Below are 27,409 nucleotides of genomic sequence, written 5' to 3' on the forward strand. Positions count from 1 at the left end.
ACACTCCTATCGTCGCTTGAAAGTCAAAGGGCCTTATGCAGAGTCGTTTGGAACTATTTTTAGAGTCATAATAAAGGCCAGACTAGTGTAGAAATCATACGTTAGTCAAACTGTTTAGTATTGTACTAATCAAGCTCCACAACGTCTCTGCATAAGGGCCATTATAACTTGCTATGCAAGTTATCGCAAATTTTGCGTTCATTGAAGAAATATAAATAGTTGGACCGACCCTAAAAAGGAGAAGAAGAAATATTTTGTTATGGTATATTCTGTGAGTTTAACCGAGGTGCAAGGTGAAGGTAGGAACAAATCGTTCAGAGCTTTCTGTGACATTAAAAGAGCGAGCAAACGAAATCCCGTTTTTTACCATGAGCTTAAGTAACTTCAGTTCTATAGCAACAAATAATGTTGTTGATATAGAGTGGAAAGTTGGGGGTAGGTATGAAATTTTTAAATCAATTCAGTATTTTGAGAATGAAGCTGTGGCGTAGTAACGCAAGAAGTAATTTAACTGGTCCAATATTTGAATAGATGCTGCCACAGTATAGATGAGCATATGTTTGTAAAATTAACGGAAGAAATGTCGAACATTATTTGAAAAAGCCGAAGGTATCGGTCATGAAAATGCCGTTTTTTCTTTTGTCATTTTATTCAATGAATCGATTCAGGCCCGTATCCAGCCCAAAAATGTAGGGGGGGGGGGCGATCCAACCATATTATAGTTCTTCACTATATTATGGTTCATTTGCAAGCCCACCGTGAAAATTTCAGTGGGGCCCGCCCCCTAGTCTCCCCTTGATACTGGCCTGAATCGATTTCCAAGAAACTGGTTCATCGGAACGGTTTCTTAGACTGATATTTAGTTTCTCCCCCAATCTTGCACATATAAGATCTCCAGTGTTACTTCACAAAATGTAGCTGAGCGAGGAAAGAAGATTAGAAGCCCGCAGGGATCGTTGATTTCTACCTTTATGACAATTTAGACAAAAACAAGGTACTCGGTTCTGGAGCCATGAAACGAGTTGAGGGATGTACTAACCAGAAATCATAGTGGTTTGGACTGTGATGTTTCTGCAGTTATTTTAAATATTACATGTTCGCATGTCAGGTTTGGTGCCTTCCATTTCAAGTCAGGCAAAATAAAAAAAAAAAAAAAAAAAAAAAGTAAAATTGTATCATCACCATCTCAGATATTGAAACTTTTTTTATAGCAACTAGACATGTTTTTAAGAGACCCATATTTTTTTTTGTTTTGTCGAAAAAAATTTCCCCGCCAAGTAATGGGCCATCAAAGATGGGGAGTAAAATTTATGAATTGTAAAAGACATGGAAAATGGTCAACTTCGGAGCCCAACCATTCAGCTATGGAGACAGGTTGAGTTATAATTCTTGTTGTGGTATGTGCATAGGGATATAAATAAACTATATTTTATTATAGTTTGGTTTGCGCATGCGTATCTTTTTGTGCATAAATTAACAAATGAACGTCAGTTTTTCTGAAAAGTCGAAGTTTGCAAATTTTTTTCGAGCACTTCCGGTTCGAATTTAAAAATTATGTTTTTACAGTTGGTAAGACCTAGTTATCCGCTTTACGAAAAAAAAATGTATCGCTTCTGTGTGCAACCGTTTTGTCGCCAAAAAATTCGAGAAATTGTAAAATTTGTAAAAATCGCCATTTTTGGGCGCCATTTTCTCGAAAACATCATCTTTTAAAATTCTGAAATTTTGTCAGATGGTTCAACTTTACATGAATAATAAACACACCAAATACCATTCTCGACCAGTACTTCATGAATTAACTACAGCCTTTTGAAGTTAGCGAAGTTTCATTAACTTTGATGTCCCAGTTAGCAACACTGGAAACAATAAAAATGCAATGATTTGATGATGTTTGTGGCTCACATTAATCAAATGAAGAACAAACGGTTTTCCTGACTGTTTTCTTTTATTATTTTGATCAAAAAGGCTCTCTGAAATAGTAAAATGAGCCTTTTCCCCTTCTCCTCCGTTTTTTTTTTTTAACCAAGTAATCTGATCTGGAAATTACGATTACGAAACACACAAATTTTAAGTTCACTTACTTAAAATAGTCTACGGAAACAAAATTTCACTGATTTTTTTTTCACATGGACCAATCATTTGCTTGCTTGGTGTCGTCTTCGCTAATAGCGTGTAACCGTGCAGATGCTCCAATAGGTGTTGGTACATTCACAGCCTGTCCAGAGGTGGATCCAGGGAGGCGATCGCCCTCCCAGAAGAAACAACTTTTATTTTATATATAAATAAAACCCATTCCAGAGTTTGGAGCTCTTAAAAGTAGCTCTAAGTAGCAGTATTACACCTCCTCCCCCCCATAAGTCCGTCTTGGATCCGCCCCTGCGTAGCACATTGTCGATAATCACAAAACACTTATTTTCACTTCTCTTATGCTCTTCTGGAGACCTGTACCCTGCTGAAGGTCCATGTGGAAGCATAAACAGGACTTCAATTTTACGTAATTCATGATTTATTGATAATTCTGTTACGCAGCACTGGTTATCCTACGTATATGCAAGGACGCCGATCCTAGGGGGCCCCGGGCCCCCCAAAGCTGGTGTGGGCCCCCTATTGTATTTATGAATATACAATATTTGGGATAATTTGAATGCAATTTGCCTTAAATTCCTCATATATATACCTTCTGCATCTGAATGCCCCCCCCCCCCCCATTTACAGAGAAATCGGCACCTTTGCGCATATGTATGTAACAAAAGTTTCTTTTTGCAGACTTCTTAAATCTACACTTTGAATTGCAGAAGCTCGATTTTGGGGGAAGCATGAAGTTAGTTCATGGTGACCCGTTACTGCCATAAAAACTTCGCCATTTTCCGAAAGCCAAAGGTGACTTCGTTGAATACCAGTTACCAGTCGCATACTTTCCCATTCTTGCATTTTTTTTTTTTCTTCCGGAAGTTGTCGAATTCAGTTCCAGGCAACAAAACGAGAGTAATACCCGGAGTTTGTACTTGCACTATACTCACGAATTCTTCTGCGGTTTTAATACTGTGCATCTGCTTTTGCCTAAGGTTATGCCGCATTGCCACGTTCTTTACACTTCCTCCTTCCCCCCACTACCGTCGCAGAGACCCTAGCATGGCCGGTTTCACTGCAAAAAAGCTGCTTTATTGGACCTGTCTGCATCTCGAACATCTGAAAGCGATTTTTAAAGTGGGATACAGCATCATCAGAAATCACTAACACGGTTTGGGAAATTGTAGATACTTGACACACAATCATAGTCAACATCTTGCGAATAAAATCAGAAAAATAAACACACTTCTGAACAAGACTGCACTTATTTAATATAAAAACACATTTACACGTAACGTTTCGATCTTCTATCCAAGATCCCCGTGTGTGTGGGTTTTCTCGGGGTTCTCCCGTTTCCTCCCACTTTCTTCATTCCACCATTTCATTCATTCATTACTCATCATCACCGTCTCCTTTAGCCTAACCGGCATAACCGTGGGACGTAAAACTCAAAGATTTCATTTCTAGCCAAGATCCTCATCAGACGTACACTGAGTGATACAAAAAATTACTCAAGTATATATACACAATTCATGTCCCTATCTGCTCTCTCATTGGCCCGTTCAAACAGCCAATCAGAAGCGTGGAAATCTATCTGAACTGACCAATGATACAACATAACATTTTACCAGAAAGAAACAACAAGGAGCAAGCAACAATTGTATATGAATTAATGTATTCAATGGTTGCTTGCTCCTTGTTGTTTCTTTCTGGTAAAATGTTATGTTGTCCCATTGGTCAGTTCAAATAGATTTCCACGCTTCTGATTGGCTGTTTGAACGGGCCAATGAGAGAGCAGATAGACATGAATTGTGTATATATACTTGAGTAATTTTTTGTATCACTCAGTGTACGTCTGATGAGGATCTTGGCTAGAAGATCGAAACGTCACGTGTAAATGTGTTTTTATATTAAATAAGTGCAGTCTTGTTCAGCAGTGTGTTTATTTTTCTGTAGATACTTATTTTCACATATTCGAACCTTTTTCTATGACCTATATTTTCTCTTTTCTTCGAGTATTTTTAGAATCTTGTCTATGACTATGGGTACATGAGCCGAATCGTGTGTTTTGTCGTCGCTTATTACAACAAAACTGTCAGTTGTTCCATATTCCGGTGATAACTCGGAATTTCACTTTGCAGAACAACAGTCCAGTTTTCAACGAAGTCCACATGAAGTAAGATAGAATCTATATCTTGAAATTTTATACGTTGCTTTTCGGTAGCAATTAATTCTGTTTGGATTTTCTTAATGTAGTCATGAATTACAATTCTTATAGTTAAACCAGCAATGTACGATACGAAAACAGAAAGTGGCACAGTTTTTTAACGAGATCATTGTTTTCCCATATGGCATACGTAACACTTTCATTTTCATCAGGATCAATAATTAAAGACTCCACTCTTATTCCTTCCACTCCAGGACATTCACCACATTCTTGAATTAGACAGTTGTCATTTTCTATGGATCATACTACTAAAGGAAATAGGTGACTCATGACAGCTTCAATACAGGCTGCACCTCTGATTTATTGCAACGCATTAGCAGCTAACTTAAAATTTGCACAATACACACACACACTTCCCTCGCAGGTTGCGGACTGACCCACTTTAGTCGAATACTATAAAATTCCGAGTGACCCATTTTTATGTTGGGATTGTTCTGTTTAAAAAGTCCGTAAATTTCTTTGATCGAAACATCAGCTTACGCGTTCCATCTTTTTTAACTTTTTGTCCTTTTTCGATCACTGTAATGACATCGCACTTAATTGAGACTTTGTTTGGAGCATTCCAAATCATCACTGAGGTAATAGTTCAGGCTTTTTATAGATCATCAGAATTTATTGGATGGCCATTTTAAGTAAACTTGTATTTTTTGTAATCGTAATTTCCATCTCAGATTACTTTTTTTTAAAAAAAAACGAAGAAGAAGGGGAAAAGGCTCATTTTACTATTTCAGAGAGCCTTTTTGATCAAAATAATAAAAAACCAGTCAGGAAAACCTTTTATTCTTCATTTAATTAATGTGAACCACAAACATCATCAAATCATTGCATTTTTATTGTTTCCATTGTTGCTAACTGGGACATCAAAGTTAATGAAACTTTGCTAAATTCTAAAGGCTGTAGTTAATTCATGATGCATTGGTCGAGAATGGTATTTGGTGTGTTTATCATTCATGTAAAATTGAATCATCTGACAAAATTTCAGAATTTTAAAAGATGGTGTTTTCGAGAAAATGGCGCCCAAAAATGGCGATTTTTAAAAATTTTACAATTTCTCAATTTTTTTTTTGCGACAAAACGGTTGCACACAGACACGATACATTTTTTTTTCGTAAAGCGGGTAACTAGGTCTTACCAACTGTAAAAACAGAATTTTAAAATTCGAACCGGAAATGCTCGAAAAAAATTCGCAAACTTCGACTTTTCAGAAAAATTGACGTTCATTTGTTAATTTATGTACAAAAAGATACGCATGCGCAAACCAAACTATAATAAAATATAATTTATTTATATCCCTATGTACATACCACAACAAGAATTATATCTCTACCTGTCTCCATAGCTGAATGGTGGTGCTCCGAAGTTGACCATTTTCCATGTCTTTTACAATTCATAAATTTTACTCCCCGTCTTTGATGGCCAATTACTTGGCGGGAAAATTTTTTTTTCGATAAAAGAAAAACAAAAAAAAATATGGGTCTCTTAAAAACATATCTAGTTGCTATAAAGAAAAGTTTCAACAAAATCTGAGATGGTGATGGTACATGCTCTGCCTGAATTGAGATGGAAGGCACCGTTTCTCGTTTATTTGGAGAAAATGAATTCCCTGATTATTTCAGGTCTATATAGTGTAAAAAAAGCATCTATATCTGTCCCGACCACTGGGTTCTACTATACATGTAGGGCCTCCATGTTGTATACTGTATGTGCAGGTAGATAAGTTTTGCAAAATAAACTAGTTTATTGTATAAAACATCTAGCAAATAGCTGGATAAGTTCATACACACACATACATACATAAAACTGATAAGTTAAAACCGTAGTTAAAATTCTCTGACTTTCCCAGGTCGGTGGGAACTCTAAATGCAGATAAATTAAGAATCATGCTAACTTCATATTGTAACACAGTTTTGAGTTTATTAAAACTCGAAATATGACATGTACCTACGTAGAAAATAAGAATAGATAAAAACTACATCACGAATTACTAGTTTCCCCACTGCTAAAAAGGACACATACTAGACAATAAGGAAACAGAAGCAGGGGACATGATGGCTCAGTGGTGGAGCGCTTACCACTGGTACGTGGGTCTCTGGTTTGATCCCCGGCTAAGTAAATTTGTGACAGATAACATCGCGTCCATGGGTTTTTTCGGAGTATTCATGTTTCCACCAACATTTTTATTCCATTGATTTTTCCATCATCATTCGCTTGCCTTAATTATCCGTTTCCCTTAGCCTGAAGGGCAGAATCCTGGGACGTTAAACTGAAAGACTTCATTTCAAGAAAAGAGAAGAAATTTATCAAGGCACGGAAACCAAAGTAGGAAAATACATAACAAACAATGAATGAAAAATTGAAATCATTTTAAACTGTACACTGCAAGCCCCTCTAATCAGTATCCTAAGTGGAAAAAAAGCAGAGGCGATATGTGTTATTACTATTTTGACTCGACATACCGGCTATCTAAATGTTGAAATACAGTGAGGATATGTTGCCTAAAATATTGCATTTATATTATTCACATAATGACTAAAAACATAGGAGAGTTTCTCTGTAGTTAACGGGAGGGGGGAGGAGGAACATGGAGAGACTTTGATCCCCACTAACAACTTTTGAAAAAGTTAAAAAAAAAAAAATCTTATGTTGTATTACAGAGAATTATACAGGAAAATGCTCAAAACCCAAATGAGGATATTAACTATTTCTTGCGAGAAATCTCCCGGATCCCCTCTCGACTGTGGGGTATTCCAAACCCCTGGAAGGTCCGCCCCCTACCGCAGACAACCCCTAAATCCGCTAATGCTCAAAACACGACATTTATATGCATTAAGGCAACAAGCCACACACTACATAAGAAAGAAACAATTCAGTGTATCATATCAAAATATGAACTTCTTTGAGGACACCTTATTTTAAAAACAAAAGGATGGAAAAATATAACAAAAATGTCGGTGTTGTCAACTTACAAATTATGTTTACATAAGAAATAATAGCTGCTTTACGCACAAACTGGTAGAAAATATCCAATGAAAGTGAAAACAAAGGTGATGGAGGGAATGATGTGGAACTACGTGATGACGCTGAATTTGTTCTTGGTAAGGATGGAGAAACAAGTTTGTGTACATCCGAAATAGCACACTTTAGCAAGAGCAAAAAACAAAACATCGTGAAAAGTCTTCCTGGACCAACACAACGTGCCAGGAACGTAAGTAATGAAATTGAAGGCTTTCTATCAATAATAAGCATTGAAATAATTGATGAAATTTTATACTGTAAAAGTGACCAGCACCATGCAGAAGAAAGGTATCCCCCCCCAAAAAAAAAAATCTAGCCATGAGTTTGATGAAGGAACACTCGGAAATTAGAGCTAATATTAGGTCACTTCCTCTGGACGTAAGTACTTTCTTTAAGCAAGATACAGAACCACCGCCATGGAAGAGGAAGAGGTCGAGCAGCCTTCTAAGAAAAAAAGGACATGCTCGTTGTGTGGAAGAAAAAAACTCTTCTACGATAATGAAGTGAAACACGCGTTCACGATTGGTTTGGAAGGGATCACTTAGAAACAAATAATTTGTTTCCGCTACAAGCAAGGCAATGGCAACGAAGATACCAATGAGTAATGGGGCTCAAAAGTTAGTTACGTACTTATTTAAATCATGTAATAACAGTCATTATTTGTTTAAGTATGATTTGATTTTGTTAAATGCACGTTTTCTAGTATTATTTTTTAATTATTCTAATAGTATTATTTTCCAATATTGTTGCTATTATTTATTATTTTTTAATGTAAACACCTTCAAAATTACGATTAGGTATTTAAACTTGCATATATATTACAAACTAAACTAAGTCTCTTGCAGTAATATTTGTATCAACCAATAGAACATGCAAAAAACATCTGTTGTACAAAGTACAACGCGCACGTTCTCATACAGAAAGGCGCACGTTCCGGTGGATTAAGAATGTGGAAGGAGGGCGATAGCTGACTTTTCTCATTTATTACTTAAGTGTCGTAATTTTACGTTAATTACTGAGTTCTCCATTTTCACACCGGCACAAATATATCACTTTCATATAGCGATGATTAAAGCTGTTAGTTCTAAAAACTGATTTGAATTGGCACACTATTGCATTTCCTCTTATCCGTATTTTTTTTTTTTCTGTATACAGTGTAGTGACGTAAGCGTTGTACTGCCAACTCCTACCTCGTCCCTGATTGGTCGATTTCAAACTCACGGCTGTTACTTAGTGTTAATTATGCAACTTTTCTATATAACTAACAGTTCCTAAACAAAACATGATTATAATATTCTTTTGAAAACACTATTTAAAATAATATTTAAAGTTTGTTAAAAAGTTATAGATTAAAGCGATTATATACATTGTTTATTACCATACCCGCATGCCATTTACGATTTGGTGCAGAAGTCAGATAAACTTAAACATTGCCCACCTTTGCTAATTCGGATCCCTAACCCTTTGTGTTACTCTACTGTTTTTTTTTTTTTTTTTTTTTTTCTCATTTTCCAGTGAATTACGAAACGAATCCCTTGTTGTGACCATATCTAGGGAAATGCAAACTCACCAATGGCACATAGGTTTGTAAGTCTTTTTTTATGTCCAAAACAGTATGTATATACTAATTTCTTTGATGTGCTATTATTGCTAATCTGTACATGGAAGATTGCGTGATAATAAAATTCATATAAAAAGTGGGAGCAGATTTACTGTACGGATCCACATGTTTGTAAAATTTGCAGAACAAGTTTGTAATAATATTTTAATACACCAGTGTGCAAATAATCTAAATATGTTTGTTCCTGCATGTGCGATGCATATCTACTAGAAATACATCAATGAAATTTTAACCTGTTAAGCACGGGTTCACCCATAACGTAGCCATTAACTACAGTATACAAACTAAAATGAAATATCGTTCTACGTACAGATTTTTGTAATTCCTGAATTTTCTTTAAGCTTCCAAGCTTTCGACTCTGCCTTGGAGTCTTGGTCACGGTGGTTAAAAACAGGAAGAAAAATAATAGAAACATCAAGGAATAAAAATGGAACGGACATACCAAGGGAAGATTTGTGTTGTACGGAAACACATTATCAAGTACGTCAGCGTTCAACGGATGAAGATGAGGCAAACTAAAATATGGTGGAGTCAAATCAAAATAAACAGTTCATGTTAACTTCAAACTTATTAACCTAGCCTCGTAAAAAACTCTCTCGCAATCATATACATATAGGTTTGTCTACGTATATGTATAGCTTCAGCCAAATCGCCCAGACCTTCCTTATATAATAATAATTTTTAAAAAAATCGCTGAGCGTGCGTTCCACAAGAAAAACTCATTGATAATTTTAGCCACAATTCTGGTCCCAATGTTACAAGTAAAAATCGGAAATTTCCCGGTTGGCATTATACATATCAAAACCAGTCAAAGGAACTTTCATTCGCGCGTATACTTAATTAAGCGCACGTCCCTTTTTGGGCTTTGCTCTGCGTGCCACTCACTAGCATAATACAGGCGTGCTATTCTAAGTCGCATTATATGTTTCCATTAAAATCCGCTCCCCACCTTAATACTAGCAAATAGTGGGTTGAATTTAACCATGTGTTGCTGTAAAGTATATTTATATCAAAGTATAATTATTTAATACGTAAAACAGGCTCTTTAGTCTTTGCCAAAGTTCCCGTAAATTGAGTCTTACTATTAATCGTAAATTGTTTAGTGCTTACAAATGATCCGACTTTCTCCTGCGTGTCCATACGTCAAGTAATTATGTAACATTTAAAACATTAAAAAAAAGTTCCAGCAGACTAATTATAAAATACATCCCGCATCAGCGTGGAAAACAGAATCATCGCTTACGAAACCTGCTGTTAACCTTTGTATTTAATCAACCTCGGCGCTGGGACCACAACAACCTCAAAGTAAATTGACCGATCGAAAATCATAGTAAGTACTACAAACATATTTCAATCAATAATTGAGTCACCTAATATACAAAGGTTAACTAAAGGGCCGTAAAAAACAAAGGTATAAATTTTTGCACATTTGTATGTTTAATGTTATTTCGTGTGTAGTTTAATTCATATTGGGTATTATTATACATGTTATACATTATAAACAAAATTTTATTTGTTTACAAAATCACTTTTTAGCTTACCGTTCACGTCCGATTAAGTTATGTAGTACTTATTTGTATATCATACGGTATTTACATTCACTTCCGCCGTCTCCCAGCTTCGGTCGTGATAAAATATAGGTATGGGTAAATCTGCTTTCGTTGTGGCATAGCTGGGAAACGAAAAAAAATAACGTATCTGTGTTTACAGAAAATTTCGACCACAACGAAAAACCACGATTCCATCTTGTTCCTTGTTGGAAGGTTGCCAACTCATTATTTTTATCGTCATGCCAATGCTGTGACAATTGTAATTACCCGACTCCCATTCGTCTCCCAACCATCCCTTGTCTAAATTTAATTTCGTTTTTTTAAATGAATAAATAAAGTTTCTCCACTTCATTTCCAAATAAAATGAAATACATGAAGTCAGTGTGCTAATTCATGATGTGCAACCATAGAAGTGTCCAAGAGTTAACGAATCCACATATTTGTGAAATTTACTTTAGTAATGTTATGTTACTTCGGAACACAATGCAGGCAACGGAAACATATTGGGATCTTTAGTAACATGATCGGTATCTTACCCATAACATCTTTAGTGACGTGCAAATACATTGTTCAACACGTAATGTAACTGGTTTTATGCCATATATAGTGTTCGCACTGTCCTCGTTTATGTGTATACCCACCGTCGCTGACGCACCTGCTCCCTTCGAATGCCCCCTTCGCTGCCGCTCACCCCTACTGTGCTCCTGGCCTCACTCAGTTAGATTGTGTTCGTGATTTTTTCAGTGGAGACCTAGCACAAGTTGGTTAATGTTCTTCGCTTAATAGTTCTTATCATGTACGTATACTGAAGCCCTCTCAAAATGAATCTGCACAGAAAAGTTCACATCCTAAAAATTGTTGTTTAAGATACAAAGAATATGTTTACAGAAAAGGAAGTGTATATGCAATGAATTTAGGTGTGGACCCGTACAATAAATCTGCACCAAAAATGTGTTTAAAGTTATATTAGCATCGCCAATTGGTAACATTATGGAAACCTGACAGTAAATTACTAAAATAAATTTTGTTTACTTAGTTATAAGGACCATAGTTACGTAGACCAGTGCTACTTGCTGGAATAGAAGAAAAAAAGAAGAAGAAAAAAAAACTGGCGACTACAAATGTAAACTTAGCAAAAATTTGCGTTTTAAAAATGTTTACGGACCAGGATCGCGGGGAAGATTTCTTGTTGCGTAACTGTTCAATAAAGTGTCATGGTGTGACAAGGTCATACAGTGAGTTGACGTAACCTAACCTAATACTCCCTACATTTGAAATTAACGGCTAATCATTGAATGTAAAGTGAGCTAACGTAACGCAATCTGATCTACCCTACCCTACATTTGAAAATGATGATTAAACATTGAGTTAACGTAATCTAACCTAATTACTACCCTACCGTACACAACCCTACCGTACACAACCCTAATCCTCTTTACTTCTCTCTGCCCTACCTTACATTTCCGTACAAGGACCACGTTGGATTTAAGAGAAGACAATATTCGTGTGAAATTTAGTGTAGTTTGTAGCCAAACATGATATAAGAAAAGGAAGTTGCTCCTCTCAAACCTCCTTTGCTTCAAAATGTCGCTTGAAAGGCTAATAAGGAAGAACCCATTAGAAAGTTGATTTTTTTTTTCCTCAATATCTGAACCCCAGATATAATACATTATCTATAAAATTAAACTGAGCGCTCCTAATATTTTGAAATACCAGAAATGCAGCTTCCTTTTTAGTATTTGTTATGGCATTTTTTTCTTTCTTTCAAAAATATTTTTGTATTTGTTCATCATTATTGGAACATTCGCCTTCCCGAGGATTGAAGCTTTTCTTTCCATATCTAGTAACAAGGAGTTACCACATGCTACGCGAATCAGTTTTCAGTTGTTATACGTTTTAGCCAATCATATGTACGATACTACGTGATGTCATGTTTTAAACTCATAGTTTTATGCAACTTTCGATTATTCGTGAATAAGTTAATCCTTTGTAATAAATTGTTGGTGCAGCGATGTAAGATTCCCATCCAAAGATGAAAATAATCAACGGATTACCTTATCTGATTTTAATCTTTTATTGGTGCAACTGAGCATCACTTTCCATATTCAGACAATTAATTCTGCATTAATTTTATAATATTTTGATGATAAATAAATATATATAATAAACGAAACAAATAGTATGACAAATAAATATATATAATAAACGAAACAAATACAGTAGTATGACATGTCGTGCTCGACTTTAGCCTGCACATAGTCATTCAGTCAATGCTTCTGTTTCTCCCCTCTTGCTATATCAGAATATGAAACGAAGTTGGAAGTTGTGTCTCAGCAAATTAGTCATTTACATAGATGCGAGGGTATAAATCCTGAAAGTGTACACAATGTAACAATACTTTGCAGATCGAGAAAATAGCACGCCAATAATTATTTCTTACTTTCATGTGTATATATATATATATATATATATATATTGTAGGTTAGTTAGTACGAGCTTTCAAATTTGCAAGTAATTGGTATTGAAAACACAGTAAATCAGTAACACTTCAAGTGTGTATAATAAGTACTGTGGTTCCCAAAGAAGAACTACGGTGATAATTCATTGCTATTTTTGTAGTACTGTATGGATTACAGATGTGGCGCCAACAGAAATAAATTATATTAATTGTTACTCTTTATTTATTTTTCATAATCTATAAATTAAAGTCATTACTATACCTGTGTATTGTAATTACAATTAAAGTCATTACAATTCAGTACCTATGTAAGCATTTTCCACCTGTAATCTGGGTAAACCAATAGTTCTAATAAAGACATTGAGAACATCATTAGAATAAAGTGATGTAGAATAGTTAAGTTTGTTGTGCACAACTGTGCAACTTTATCTGATTTCAATTTTGAGCACTGGTAATCGGAAAACACAGATCATAAACCCAAAACGTAAGAACAATGTTTGAACAATCAGCAATAATTGTTTCTACTAGTAAAGGTTTATTCACTTCGAGTCTGAATAAAGGTAATGAGAAGATTCCATAGGTTACTAACATGAAACTTTATTAGCTATACTTTAAGAACCATGTACGTTATTTCTACAATCAAGGAAACTAATAATAATAATTCTGTAACGTAAATTTTTAAGGTTTACACACTGAAAATGGTGAAAATTTATAGCTGAAACGTTTGCGTTCGGGTTACTATTTGGATTTGTAGCTGGGTAGTGAATTTCCGTTGGAACTATTTCACATGCATCCTATTATTTATGTAAGTAATTGATGAAGAACCAATTTAACGGACCAAGGGAGGTGTTGAAATTTATTCTTATAATTCTTACTAATACTCTTAAACAATTATGGCTATATGTATTGGCAAATTGTCACACAGAAAGACTGCTCAATTATGAAGAACCAACATTATCTGGTAATTTTAAGTGTCCACATGGTCACTGGAAGTAATTCGACCTTGGAGGGTAATAATACGATCAAGAGAATACCGTAAAATTGCGCCCAAAACCAGCACACAGCCATCTGTTCAGTGAGGGAAATGGGTAGTCTCGAGCATACATCTCATTGGGCACCAACCATACATAAACACACCGTCTGTTGTTGTAAACAAGAAGAAAAATGACTCATCGACCTATATTACACTCTTCCAATCATGGACTGCTCATGTTTTATGTTCTTAGCGTCTTTTTCGCGCTACCGCATTTGTGAATATTTATGTTATACAGGTCTCAACCGAATGTAGTTGTAGAGACAGGTCGTTCCAGATGTTGGTTGAATTCTTCAATAAAAATAAAATCTGACTAAAGCGATGTCTTCGTCAGACAAATAATGTCTGACGAAGGCAATGATATATTGTGGAAACTGTAATATAAATTATTATTAACGTAAAGTCTTTGCTTTGGTTATAGTTTATTTTTGTTTACCGCAAGTATACGTGGTTCCAAAGCAAGATGAGCACTAAGGTTACGCACTGTAGGGATACACGAAAGTTGATTGTTACTAACAGAAATTACGTATTACAATACATAGGTATTTCCTTTATTTTGGCAACTAAAGATAAGTGATTTTGGTGAGCCCTTTTAAGATCAGTTGATGAGGTGGATTGTCCAATGTACTACGGTTTGAGTAGTGTTTTTTACCGATGACACGTGGCAGCAGGAAAAAGTACATATGGAACAAATGATACTGCATTATATTTTACAGCCCTTACTTTATAGGCAGTATTCGTCCCTGTGTAATCCATAAACCCAGAGAGAGACTTTTATGTCCAGAAATTCGAAAACGTAACTGACGTACGTATTATTTGGCAGTAACTCGATAGTTTATAATAACTGTTCAACATTACCATCTTGTTCATTAGCATATACCCTGATGACGACCGCCCTCACCTCAATGAGGATGAGTTTTTCTTTTGAGTACAGAACGAGTGAAAGCAAAGGTGCAGTGTTCGAAGTGGAAAAAGGGCAGAGGCGGTATGTTTTATTACGATTTTGAGTCGACATATCGGCTATCTAAATGTTGAAATACAGTGAGGGTATGTTGCTTAAAAGATTGCATTTCTATTTACATATTGACCGAAAACCACTGGAGAGCTTCTCTTTAGTTACAGAGGGGCATGCCCACTCCCGCCCCCCCTCACTCGACTGATTGGTGTTCCAAACTCCCGGAAGAATCACCCCCGGATCTGCTCATGCTCAAAACAAGATATTTATATGAATTAAGATAAGAAAACATACATACATACAAAAGAAACAATTTAATATGGAACATCATAATATAAGCTGGAACTTCTTTGAAGACACCTCATTTTAAAAACAAAAAGTAGGAAAAGACATAAAAAATGTCAGTGTTTTCAACTTACAAATTGTTTCTACATAAGAAATAAAATCTTTATACGTGGAAAGCTATTCGTCAATTACTGTGTATAAAAATGGATTTTTAAAGTATTTAGCAACTACTCTCCGTGGCGGTTGTCTTGATCGTTGATAAACCAGAGGCAGTATGCCTTAATCCAGCGTTTCCCAACCGGTGTGCCGCGAGGAAATCGAAACAAATTATTAATTCTATAGGAATCAAATTGCAAGACATAGGGGGAAATGTATACAGTGAAACCTCTCTAAAGCGGACAGCCGTGGGGAATCAAAAATTGTCCGCTATAGAGAGGTGTCCATCTTAGAGAGGTTTCGATATTTTCTTACGTAAATTAGTAAATAAGGTGATATGTAATTACAAACTATTGAAGGTAATTTATCAAACCGTTCTATGACTGTGGGCATGTCGACATCTGCGGATTCTCCACAAATCGCTTTGAAAGAAATTTTGTGACTAATCCGAAACTTCTCTAACCACTCGTTCGAGACCTTGAAATCTGAAACATTCATTTATGTTGCTACCTCCAAATTCTTAGCTTTTAGCATCGACCCTAACACAGGATTTTTTTCATTCCGCACTCTATAAAAAAAATTCACTTGCACACCAACTTTGTTCAAAGCAATGAGACACTATTTTCATTGTCATTTTCACACAATTTTATAAACTTGTCTTGGTTTTATATTATTTCAGGTGCTTGTGTTTTACCGATACAACATTTTCAGCTATCCTTCGCACATCTCAGTATTCTTCGAAAATTCAATCAATTCGATTTTAACATTAGCGCTTCTCGTGGCATTTCGAAAGCTCACAACAACTTACACCTTATTGCTTATTCGATTCAGAATGACTTAAAAAGATTTCCGTCTACAAATAGAAGCACTAAGACAATATGCGAATACGCTGACAAAAAATACCAAACATGTCTTCTGTTTGATTCCAGCGGAACAGTAGAATGACGTGTCATCCCAAATGGCAGGCAAGTGTCAATCACTTTTGATTCTAAAACAGCTTGGGTGGGAGTGGAATCCAAGCAAAGGATATGAGAGTGTTGTTAAACAAAGACGCTTCATCTGAGTTTCTAAACAGCCAGTTGACGAGGAAAAATGTTATTACAATGCTTCCTTGGTGATACATGTATGCATTTCTGAAAATGTATTTTTTCTGTAGTTTTCAACTTGTTTCTAGAGAAAGTGTCCGTAATATGGAGGTAAATAATACCTATAAGAGACAGAAAAGATTGTGCGTGTCCGTACTAGAGAGTGTCCGCTTTAGAGAGGTTTGTCAACATGTTTTTTTCCTATTACAGTGTTTGGGGATTACAAAATATGTCCGTTAGGAGAGGTGTCCGTTAGTAGAGGTTTCACTGTATTTGTATTTCACGTTACTATGAACCTCTACTATAAATCTACAATTTTAAGTTTCATACTGTGTTACTTTTCTGTACATTTTTAATGTTGGAAAACGTATTTATCATTGTCATGGCCATTATTGCTTCTTTATTGTTGCAGACTATTTCGTAACTTGAAATTTTAACATATCATTCAATAAATTCAACAAAGCTAATATGCATTCAAATTACCTACATTTGTGTTTTAAAAGTATAGGAGATTTGTTTATTTATTCGTTATTTACTGATCCTCCCTTTTAGTTAAAGGTTAGATACAGTTTTCGAAAGAGAAAGTGGATTTTTAAAAACCCGAGTCCTATATTTCATTGCTTGTTTTCTATTTTAAAATTAGAATGAAAAATAAGCATAATGATTTACCACGGGGGAAAATCAGTGATCGAGCTTTCTTCTCTGTAAGGAGATCAGTAATCACATAAAAATACCACGGTATTTTATATTTACAAATAATAATAGTGATATATATATATATAATATGGGTGTGCCACGAGAATTCAAGTTACACCTATAGTGTGCCGCAAGTTTGGAAAAGGTTGGGAAACGCTGCCTTAATCACTGAAAAACCAGAGGCAGCGTGGTATACCACCGCATACCATCTCATTTCGACCACTGCGGATGTGTCTATTATTGTTATTATTATTTGGGATTAGGGAGAGTGAGGGCGAGGATGTAAATTTGAGGTGAGAGTTAGGAAATTGTCCATCTTTAACACAGAGAGTTATCAAGTATCGTGAAGGCTTCATAGACTCGAAAAATCATTCTTAAGGTGATGATATCAAACGGTAGCCGTTACGAGAAAATATTTTGTTAGCTATTGACAGTGTAATTTTATCAGAGAAGACTTTATCATTTATTTCTATCAAATTCATCTTTCTTTTGTGCTTGTGGTGAGATGATTTTGACGAAGAGAAATAAATGAAACTTAAGAACATTTAACTTCTTCAATTTTCATTTTTATTAAAATTTTCCTTTCTCGTTTGTACTTTACCCCAATTAAATACCTATTTCAACTCCCAAACAAAGTGGATACACTCTACCGCCACAGTAGTCGTGAGAAACCAATCACAATGCAGTATTCGGTTCCCTATGTGAATTGCATGCGATTAGCAGGTGTGCTTTCCTTCTCTGCAGGCATAGTACATTAGGTACTCTACCTTACTTACCAATTTGAAAGTGACTCGCCAGGTACTGCTTTATGGAACTAAAACTTCGAAATTTGAACCAAAAAGTAATACATTACTTAATTATTTAAGGATATGATCTTTGTAATATGTTTGTAATAATTGTAAACGTGCTCTTTTTATTTACTGAATTTAATATTTAATGTACTAGTAACTGAACTGTTTCGGTTGTTCCCTTACATCGTCTTCAGTAGATCTGGGACACACTCCCTTGTAGCTCAATGTATACCGTGCACACAAAATAATGCTGGATAAAATTGTAGGAAGAGAGATGAGTCGCAAGTGAGCTGTTCAGATATGCCGAAGAAGGTGTCAGAGAACACCGAAACAGTGTAGTTAACAGTAGGTTAAATATTAGACACTCGCATACTTCTATAACTTTTTCTTTATTTTATTTTATTTATTTATTTATTTTTTTTTTATTGTTTTTATGTGAAAGTTCACCATCAAATTTATTTCATTAATTTTAAGTCTAACCATTATAACTTTACTTTCAAACTTACAAAGAAGTAGTTAAGACTTACAAAAATATTTAATTAAAATTAAACGCTAGAGCGAGCGTCTGACCTTACCAGTTCAGGGTTAACGTTTCATGTTTATACCTTTTAGGCTTAAGACGGATGATTGATAAAACAGAATTACTGTGGAAGAATTGATGGAGTGAGAATATAGGAAAAAACGGACAACCCAGGAACACAATTTTTTCTATCATAAACTTACATGAGATTGAACCTAGGGGTGAGTGATCTGCTACAAAGCCATCGTTCTTCCTTTTCCGTGTGTCACGTTTAGAGTTGTGGTTATTGTAATAATGTTTACCTAGAGTGTGAAATATGTTGTTGCATTACTTACAGATCTTCTCCCTAAATGCTCGATATGAATTTGGGTTCTTAGTTATTGTGCTTGTGGTTAGATATTGTTAAATACTAATTTAGTGACATTAATGTTAATTTTACTTAACATTTTTTTCTGCACTACTATATTATGTTACTAGTTTTGCCCAATTTGTATTTTAAATCATCTTCTATGAGGCAATAGTGCTTTTATTTTCAGGCAAATTATTCTTAAAATTATAAATTGGTCAGAAAGATTTTTTCGATTTTTATGAAAGCTTTGGGCTCTGTAGACATCAGACCGCTAGGTCTTACAACTTCACTATGATGAAAACCTGTCTTTCTCTCCTTCCTTTTATAGAAAAAGGTAGCGTGCCTTAAAATTTTGCATGTTTCAAACTTACAAAAAACAACAGAAACAACCAGGAAACTTTCTTCAGAAGGAGGACGGGAAAAAAAGTTCTAACGCATGTCCATAAAATGTATTTTCTATGATTTTGCAATAATCTCTTGAAAGGGAAGGTTTAAATTCAAAGCTAAAAATGGGCTGAAGCTGAAATATATTTGCAGAATCATTTTAAAGGTAATATCAACACAGGATACATAGATTTTAGTATACATAAATATTTAATATTAACATAAACTTGATTAAATACAATGATGCTTTCAGGCGTGGCTTCTTATATAAGGTATTACATAAAAATAAAAGAAAAAAGTACAGGGTGTCCCGGGAAGAAATTGCATTCCTTTGGGAGGTGATAGGGAAGGAATGATTTCATTTCAAATCGTCCAGGGTGGTCCACACGACTGTCTCAGATTTAGTTTATTTTTAAAAATAAGAAACTACATACAAAATTATTAGACCCATATTTTTCTTTTTGCTGAAAAAATTGTTTTCTTCGAAATACAGCCTTCCAAAATGGCTGCCCTCCTCTTGGATTGCTCGAAAAACTGAAAAACACGTCAAATTAAAAAATTTATTGTAGAGAAACGAGTGTACTTAGTAACATAATCGTAATAGCAGGAAGACTATAAAGTTGTATATTTCGGTGGAGGGCCAAAATTCGTCTATTGGTCCAATAAGAATTGCGCAATTCACTCGCAATGTTGCCAACTTTGGTGAATTTTTTGCTAACTTCAAACATTTTTTGTCTGTCCTCACGAGCAATATCAGCCATCTGCTTCTAGCATCTAAATCTACTCCATAAGGTCACTTGAAAGTGTAAAGGACATGTTTCTGATGATTACATTCCACGTTATAGCATGATGAAAAGCTGAAAATTTCATTAAGACGCCATGTTTGGAAGCCATTTTCTCAAAAACCCCACCTTTTAAAAATCTGAATTTTTTACATGTATTGGAGAAGTACCTAAGAATTTAATATGCGCTAACCGTTCATGCGGCTGCAGCCCGTAACATTCGCAATCAATTATTGAAATTTCGATTTTTGTAATTGAAATGGAAATATTTCCTATGGGCATTATCCTATACACAGGCGAATTGAAAGGAAGTATGGAAATTTTGAGAGATAAATCCTGACAACAAATCCAGCAGAAAAGTTCCTATAAACATGAGTCGAATTCCGCTTCGTTTTCAAGTTACAGGGTTTCCAACTCGGGACCCAAACTCTGTTCACGACAATAGAAAATAAAATATATATTTCGCGTTAAATCAGAAACTGTGTGTTAAAGCTTTGATAAAGTTTAGAAAGTTGATTTGTATCAATATGATAATTTTTACGTGGGTTGCAATTCGGTTGTCAGTGCTGCCAACTTGGTAGAACTTGTATTTGTTTCCAAATGACACTACATGGATTTTATTTGGTATTCATTAATGATTGTAAACATCACATGAAGCACAATTTTCCCCACATCACCACAGTTTTCGAAAACTTACATGTATTTCATTAAAAAGTTTTATCTCGTGCGTTATTGATAGTTTGCGTGATTCGGTGTCGTGAACATCGTCCTAGTGTTCTCTGGAACCATGAAAATTGTTTTCATTGGTAACATGACATTGTAGTGCACTAATTACAGTGTTTATGTGAATAATAATGGAGAAGTCCTATTACAGTAAGGACCGTATTAAATGTGTTGATTATGCTAAAAGCCATAAGAGGATTGTGAACAGAAAGAATTCTAGACAAAAATTTTATCTTGCGGTAGAATATATGGATTGTACAGCGTGTCTGCCCAAACGTACTATTAGGGGAGGATGATTATTTGTGTCCTGGACACAACGCGATTTGAAAGGCAGTATGAAAAATTGTGAGAGGTGAATCCTTCACCGTAGTCTAGGTTTACCGATAACGGCCGTTTTAATGGCGACATATTCATGTTTAGCATGTTAACTGTCTGGTTAATGGTTTCCAAATCTACATTCAGAGGAACAAATTCTTTATCTTGCTGGTGTATAATTTCATATTTTCACCTTCTTCCGTGGTCACAAATATCTCACACACATTCACGTTGTTCACGGTAAAAATTCAAAGCACCCTTTACACAAATAATCATCCTCTCCTTAATACTACGTTTTGGCAGACGCGCTGTACGCAATACATATCTTTTACCGCAAGATAAAATTTTTGTCAAGAATTCTTTCTGTACACAATCCTCTTATGCCTTTTAGAATAATCAACAATTTAATAGGTCCTTACTGTAATAGGACTTCTCATTGTTATTCACACAAACACTGTAACTAGTGCACTACAATGTCATGTTACCAATGAAAACAATTTTCATGGATCCAGAGAACACCAGGACGATGTTCATGACACCGAATCATGTAATAAACTGTTTCGTGGTTGCAGCAGAACCTCTTGAACAAGTTCGAACTTGATGCATGGAGTTACGAGAGGTTTTACAATAATAAAAAAATAATTTTTCCTCTTTTATTATTATTATTATTATTAGTATTATAACTTACACAGACGTAGTTTTTATTCGACATTTTGGTTTTGCTAATGATGGCAAACATCAAGTGAAATTCACACTTAATGTTGCAAACTATCAATAACGCACGAGATAAAACCTTTTAATGAAATACATGTAAGTTTTCGAAAACTGTGATGATGTGGGGAAAATTGTGCTTCATGTGATGTTTATAATCATTAATAAATACCGAATATCAAATAAAAAGCAGGTAGTGTCATTTGGAAACAAATAAACGTTCTACCAAGTTGGCAACACTGACAACCGAATTGCAACCCACGTAAAAAATAATATATTGATACAAATCAACTTTCTGAACTTCATCATAACTTTAACACACAGTTCTGATTTAACGCGAAATTTATATTTTATTCTCCATTGTCGCGAACCGAGTTTGGGTCCCGAGTTGGAAACCCTGTAGCTTGAAAACGAAGCGGAATTCGACTCATGTTTATAGGAACTTTTCTACTGAATTTGCTGTCAGGATTCATCTCTCAAAATTTTCATACTCCCTTTCAAATCGCCTTGTGTATAGGACTTAAATGCCCATAGGAAATATTTATATTCCAAGTACAAAAATCGAAATTTCAATAATTAATTGCGAATGTTAGGGGCTGCAGCCGCATGAACGGTTAACGGATATTAAATACTTACGTACTTCTCCAATACATGTAAAGAATTCAGATTTTTAAAAGGTGGGGTTTTTGAGAAAATGGCTTCCAAACATGGCGTCTTAATGAAATTTTCAGCTTTTCACCATGCTATAACGTGGAATGTAATCATCAGAAACATGTCCTTTACATTTTCAAGTGACCTTATGGAGTAGATTTCGAAGCTAGAGTAGATGGTTGATATTCCTCGTGAAGACCAAAAAAGAAAAAAATCACCAAAGTTGCAAAATTGCGAGTGAATTGCGCGATTCCTATTGAACCAATAGACGAATTTTGGCCCTCCACCGAAACATACAACTTTATAGTCTTCCTGCTATTACGATTATGTTACTAAGTACACTTTTAATTTGTCATGTTTTTCACTTTTTCGAGCAATCCGAGAGGAGGACAGCCATTTTGGAAGGCTGTATATCGAAGGAAAATTTTTTTTCAGCAAAAAGAAAAAAATATGGGTCTAATAATATTGCATGTAGATCCCATATAAAAACAATAAATCAAATCTGAGACTATGATGGGGACCAATTGTGGTTTGCCTGGACGATTTGAAATGGAAACGGTCGAAGATTATTGTAAGTAAAAAAGAAGAAAAGAAAGTTCCAATTCTCAATGATTTGCGAGCTACAGATTTTAATCACTTTTGACCTTATATTGAATAAAAGTATTTATTGTATATATTGTAGTTACTCTACAGAAATGATACATAACGCATTTTAATGGTGATGAAATGGATTTTTCAACGGTATGCAGGTGGCGATAATGTTTTGGAAGGAAATTTGGAAAATATCTCTTAAAAATTTCCCTAAGAGAATTGGACGCATCACTGTCGCCGAAGAGAAGAATACACGGGAACCCTATTGTATGCTGAACATTTTCGGGAAATTCCATGTTGTAGCAGCAGAGACAAAAATGAAACGTGGCTTAAAAGAATCGAAATGCAGTATAATATTTAAGGAAACGTTCAAGAAAAAATATGTATTGCTCATCCTGTAGTTATTCTACAGAGGAGGAATGATGATGGAATGCCACTTCCAAAAGTATGCAGCATTTGGCACCTTTCCAACGGTGTTACCACCCAAAATCTGTTGAACGTCAGAAACAAGTTTATATATATATATATATATAATAAATTTTTAATCTCTCGATCGCCTTCCATGCATTAATAGTGTCACATTAGAAATAAATAAATAGGGAGAACACAACGTGAGACTTCGCACACTAGAATTGCTTGCTGTGTTCACGTAGTAAACTCAATGTAGTGGCATTAAAAGATATTTTGTCCGTTATGGTAGAAGGTTGGATATTTGGAATGCATATACGACAGATCCTACTATTTTCTGATCATTAAGCTGTTACTAGTAGCTTATACATGGTAGTTACATGTTTTGTCAGGAGCGAGGTTATTTAGGAGAAAATGTATAGTTAAGGTGGAATATCAACCCTATAGTATATTCAATGCTCTCCTACCGGTAATCGAACCCGAGACCTCACGGACGAATAGATTTCGCTCTAGTAGATGGATTAAAGAGTAGGTTTTCACTTCCAAATATCACTTATTTGTAAATTCACATTATTTTTTTCTTCGTTTAGTTACAGCTGCTAGCAGTGAAGTGAAACTGGCTGGAACAACGTTTGTTCAATTAAAACTTTTATTGGACGTTGGACATGGAGGTCGTAAAAGTGTCTGTATGGAGATGAGTCTTCAGCAGTTCTTTACATTCCTTCACGAATTAGAAAAGGCTAAGGCAAGTTTGGATTACCTTACCTGAAGACTACAGTGTTTGTGTCTATATATATATATTGTAAATCAAAAATAACTTCAGACTTACTGTCTGTGGAATAATCAGGTGAAAATTATCAAATGTCTTAAATTTTGTCAATATTATTGTCTTAACGTTATTACTTTTAAAGTAATACGTATATTTTGTTATTCGTCTTACACAGATGGTTGGGAACTTGAATCTACTGATTTAACAATATATTTGACTTGTGATAGCAGTCTCTGTAGTACGGTTGGCTGGTTTAAACCAGTAATAAATAAATAAATAAATAAGAAAAGCTAAAAGCAAAATTTCAACAAATCGTGCAAACTTCATCCACATATCTCAAACCGTATAGAGGATCTTTTCTCATACATTACAAACCCAGAAAACATGAATGTAAGTGATATATTAAAATAAAGCATTTTCTGCATATATGTATATATGAGTGGTTCAGGGAGAGTGAAGTCGATAATTCGAATCTTCATTCACTTCTTTTATTAATGTGTAAATTATATTAAATCGCTATATTCCTGACTCAGTGAAGTAACTTGAACCAAATTAGGTTTTTTGTACTCCGTAATCATTTTGAAATTGTCCATTTATTTTAATAATCTATATAACTCCGTACAGTAATTTCACTTATGCAGCTGTGTCTTTTTGCCCCTACTGAAGTGCTTCTTAAAATATTCACAAGTAGGCAAGATCAGTACGTAAGGTATTCTCCGTGGATGAGTTAGTAGACACAGAAGGGGCCTCGGGTTCGAATCTCAGATGAGAACAGTTACTCTCCGGTTCAAACTGAGAAGTGGTTCAGGTGTAACTTTAATATTTAAGTCCAGACCTTGTTAACCTCGCAGTTGCATAAAAACGTTAGGACCAAACAAACTTATTTCTGTCCATATGGAACCTAAATAAAGAAGCCTTATTTTTAAAAAAATGTTTTCTTTATTTAAAAAAAATGAGTTTGCCAACCCTGCTTTATAGACATGCAATTAATATTTGTAAGGTTGAGTAATTGTTACTTGGTATATGTTTAAAGAAGTGCCCATAAATAAGCACTGGTCCATTTGTTGTGTTACTATCTCTATTTTGTTAATTATATTGTTTGCAAGGTTACAGTTAACCCCTCAAAAGATAAAGCTGAATTGTGGAGCGTCTACTGACTGCTTATGAAAAAATGAAGAGGGGGGAAAAGTAATTTTATTAAGTGTGTCCGTAGATTCTGGTCGTTTTTCTGAGCGCATCTAGACCAGCTCCCCATTAAAAGGATTAAGTCTCTTTTTATTTGTAAAAACGGCATCCTCCTTTTTGTTACAAATTGTAGATAATAATAATGCAAATAAATTTTGCCTTTATTTTGTATTTTTAATTATTATTTACCAGTGATGCTAAGGCGGTCTTTTCCTTTTTTCAGTTGGAATAAAACAATGTTGCTTTCGTTTTCCAAGATGCTGAGTACAGAACATTGTAATGGTTCTATAGTGAAATTAGAATGTACACTTATTATGTTAATAAGATTGAACTTACCACAACACTTGTTTTTTGCCCGTATACGTTTCAACGATTTCTTGAGTTGCCATGTTCAGACGAATCTTTTAAGGAATTATTCATTTACTTTGTAGACTCACCATAGCGGTAACATTCCTGCACTATAGTAAAATTATTGTTATAGCTACTTCATACTTCACGATGTCCATATTGTGTTGCTTCTTATTTAGGTTTTTTTTTTTTTTTTTTTCTTTCTTTGGTTCAAACTCGAGGATAAAGAGTCTGCTTTTTGGGAATCTGAACCCGTAAATGTAAAGGGGTACCGAGGTTGATTTCTAGAAAAATATGTAATAAGAACGCAGTCACTGTTTATATATATATATTGTGTCCGCTTACAGATAGGGTACCAGGGTTGCCACAACATTTGCTAAGTAATTTTACCTGACTTTCACTGACAAACAATTGTAATTTGCACTGACTGCAAATACGCTGACAACAAAGCTATTTTTTTTTTTTTTTTTTAATTCGGCTTCCACCATCCCAAGAAACGACCAGCAGTCTTCTTTCTTATTTTATATATGTATATATTTAAAAATAATTTTTAATATAATAAATGCATGTGGTAACAATGATTGAAATTCCAAAACATAATAATTACATTATAAAACCAGTTGAGAATGCTCCATGAGCATTGCCAGAACGAACTTAAAAACAATGGAGAGATGGAGCGGGAAAGAAAACGGTCATTGTTCCTAGATGTAAAAGTAAATCATCTTATCCGCATCTTCTTCTCTCTCTCGCAAAAATTAGTAAAATATTATCTCTCTATGACTTACAGTTCTCGAGATATGGCTGCTTAAATATCTAGAAATTTGAACTTTTTTGGCCAATATCTGGGGAACGGTGGCCAGTTGGCCAGTAGACAGTTAATCAGTGGGCAGTGGTTACTATTTGGTATTAAAATGTTCACCATTCTCTTAGGTATTGATCAACACCAATATGATCTCTCTACAACTTATGGTTCCCAAACTATGGCTCGTTAAATATCTAGAAATTGACCATTTTTTGGTTAATATCACGGGAACGGTAAGTTATAGAGAGATGATATTGGTGTTAGTCAATACCTAAGAGGAAGGTAAACATTTTGGTGGTGGCCACTGGGTAACTGGCTATTGGCCAAACCAGTGGCCAGTTGGACAGTGGCCATCGGTTACTATTTGGTACCAAAATGTTCACCATCTCCTTAGGTATTGATCAACATCATCTCTCTACAACTTATGGTTCCCGAGCTATGGCTTCTTAAATATCTAGAAATTGGCCATTTTTGGCCAATATCACGGGAACGGTAAGTCATAGAGAGATGATATTGGTGTTAGTCAGTACCTAAGAGGATGGCACGCATTTTGGTACCGATATTAATTCGTGGCCACTGTACAACTGGCCATCGTTTACTATTTGGTACCAAAATGTTCACCATCCTCTTAGGTAATGAACAAAACCAATATGATCTCTATGACTTACGGTTCCCAAGATATGGCTCCTTAAATCTCTGGAAGTCGGCAATTTTTGGCCAATATCTCGGGAACGGCAAGAGTGACGCGAAAAATTTAATCACTTTCTCTGATAGTTTTTGAAGCTCTATCAAATGCACGGTTCAAAATTCGCAAATAACAGACAGACAGACAAACACACAGACATAGAGAATTCAGTAACGAACTTTTTAAGTTCGTTGAAAACTTACATACAATTTGGAAACACCTTTAAATTTGGACTGTTATTTTC

General features: G+C 35.0%; 1 protein-coding gene across 2 annotated transcripts; it reads left to right on the plus strand.

The window, feature by feature from the left end:
- The first annotated feature begins 268 nt into the window (after positions 1–268).
- Positions 269–25,501, plus strand: LOC145688287 (COMM domain-containing protein 7-like). 2 transcript variants are annotated; one of them, XM_081762282.1, is made up of 3 exons: positions 294–435; positions 8,828–8,895; positions 23,967–25,501. In XM_081762282.1, the coding sequence occupies exons 2-3, from the start codon at positions 8,871–8,873 to the stop codon at positions 24,143–24,145; spliced, it is 204 nt and encodes a 67-aa protein (XP_081618408.1). In that variant the 5' UTR covers positions 294–435; positions 8,828–8,870; the 3' UTR covers positions 24,146–25,501. The 2 variants fall into 2 exon arrangements, with proteins under 2 accessions (XP_081618407.1, XP_081618408.1); XM_081762281.1 differs by lacking the exon at positions 8,828–8,895 and having other exon boundaries at positions 269–435.
- The last annotated feature ends 1,908 nt before the right edge of the window (positions 25,502–27,409 follow it).

The sequence above is a fragment of the Thermobia domestica genome, chromosome 6, assembly GCF_964235325.1.
Source record: "Thermobia domestica chromosome 6, izTheDome1.hap1.1, whole genome shotgun sequence".
NCBI lineage: Eukaryota > Metazoa > Arthropoda > Insecta > Zygentoma > Lepismatidae > Thermobia > Thermobia domestica.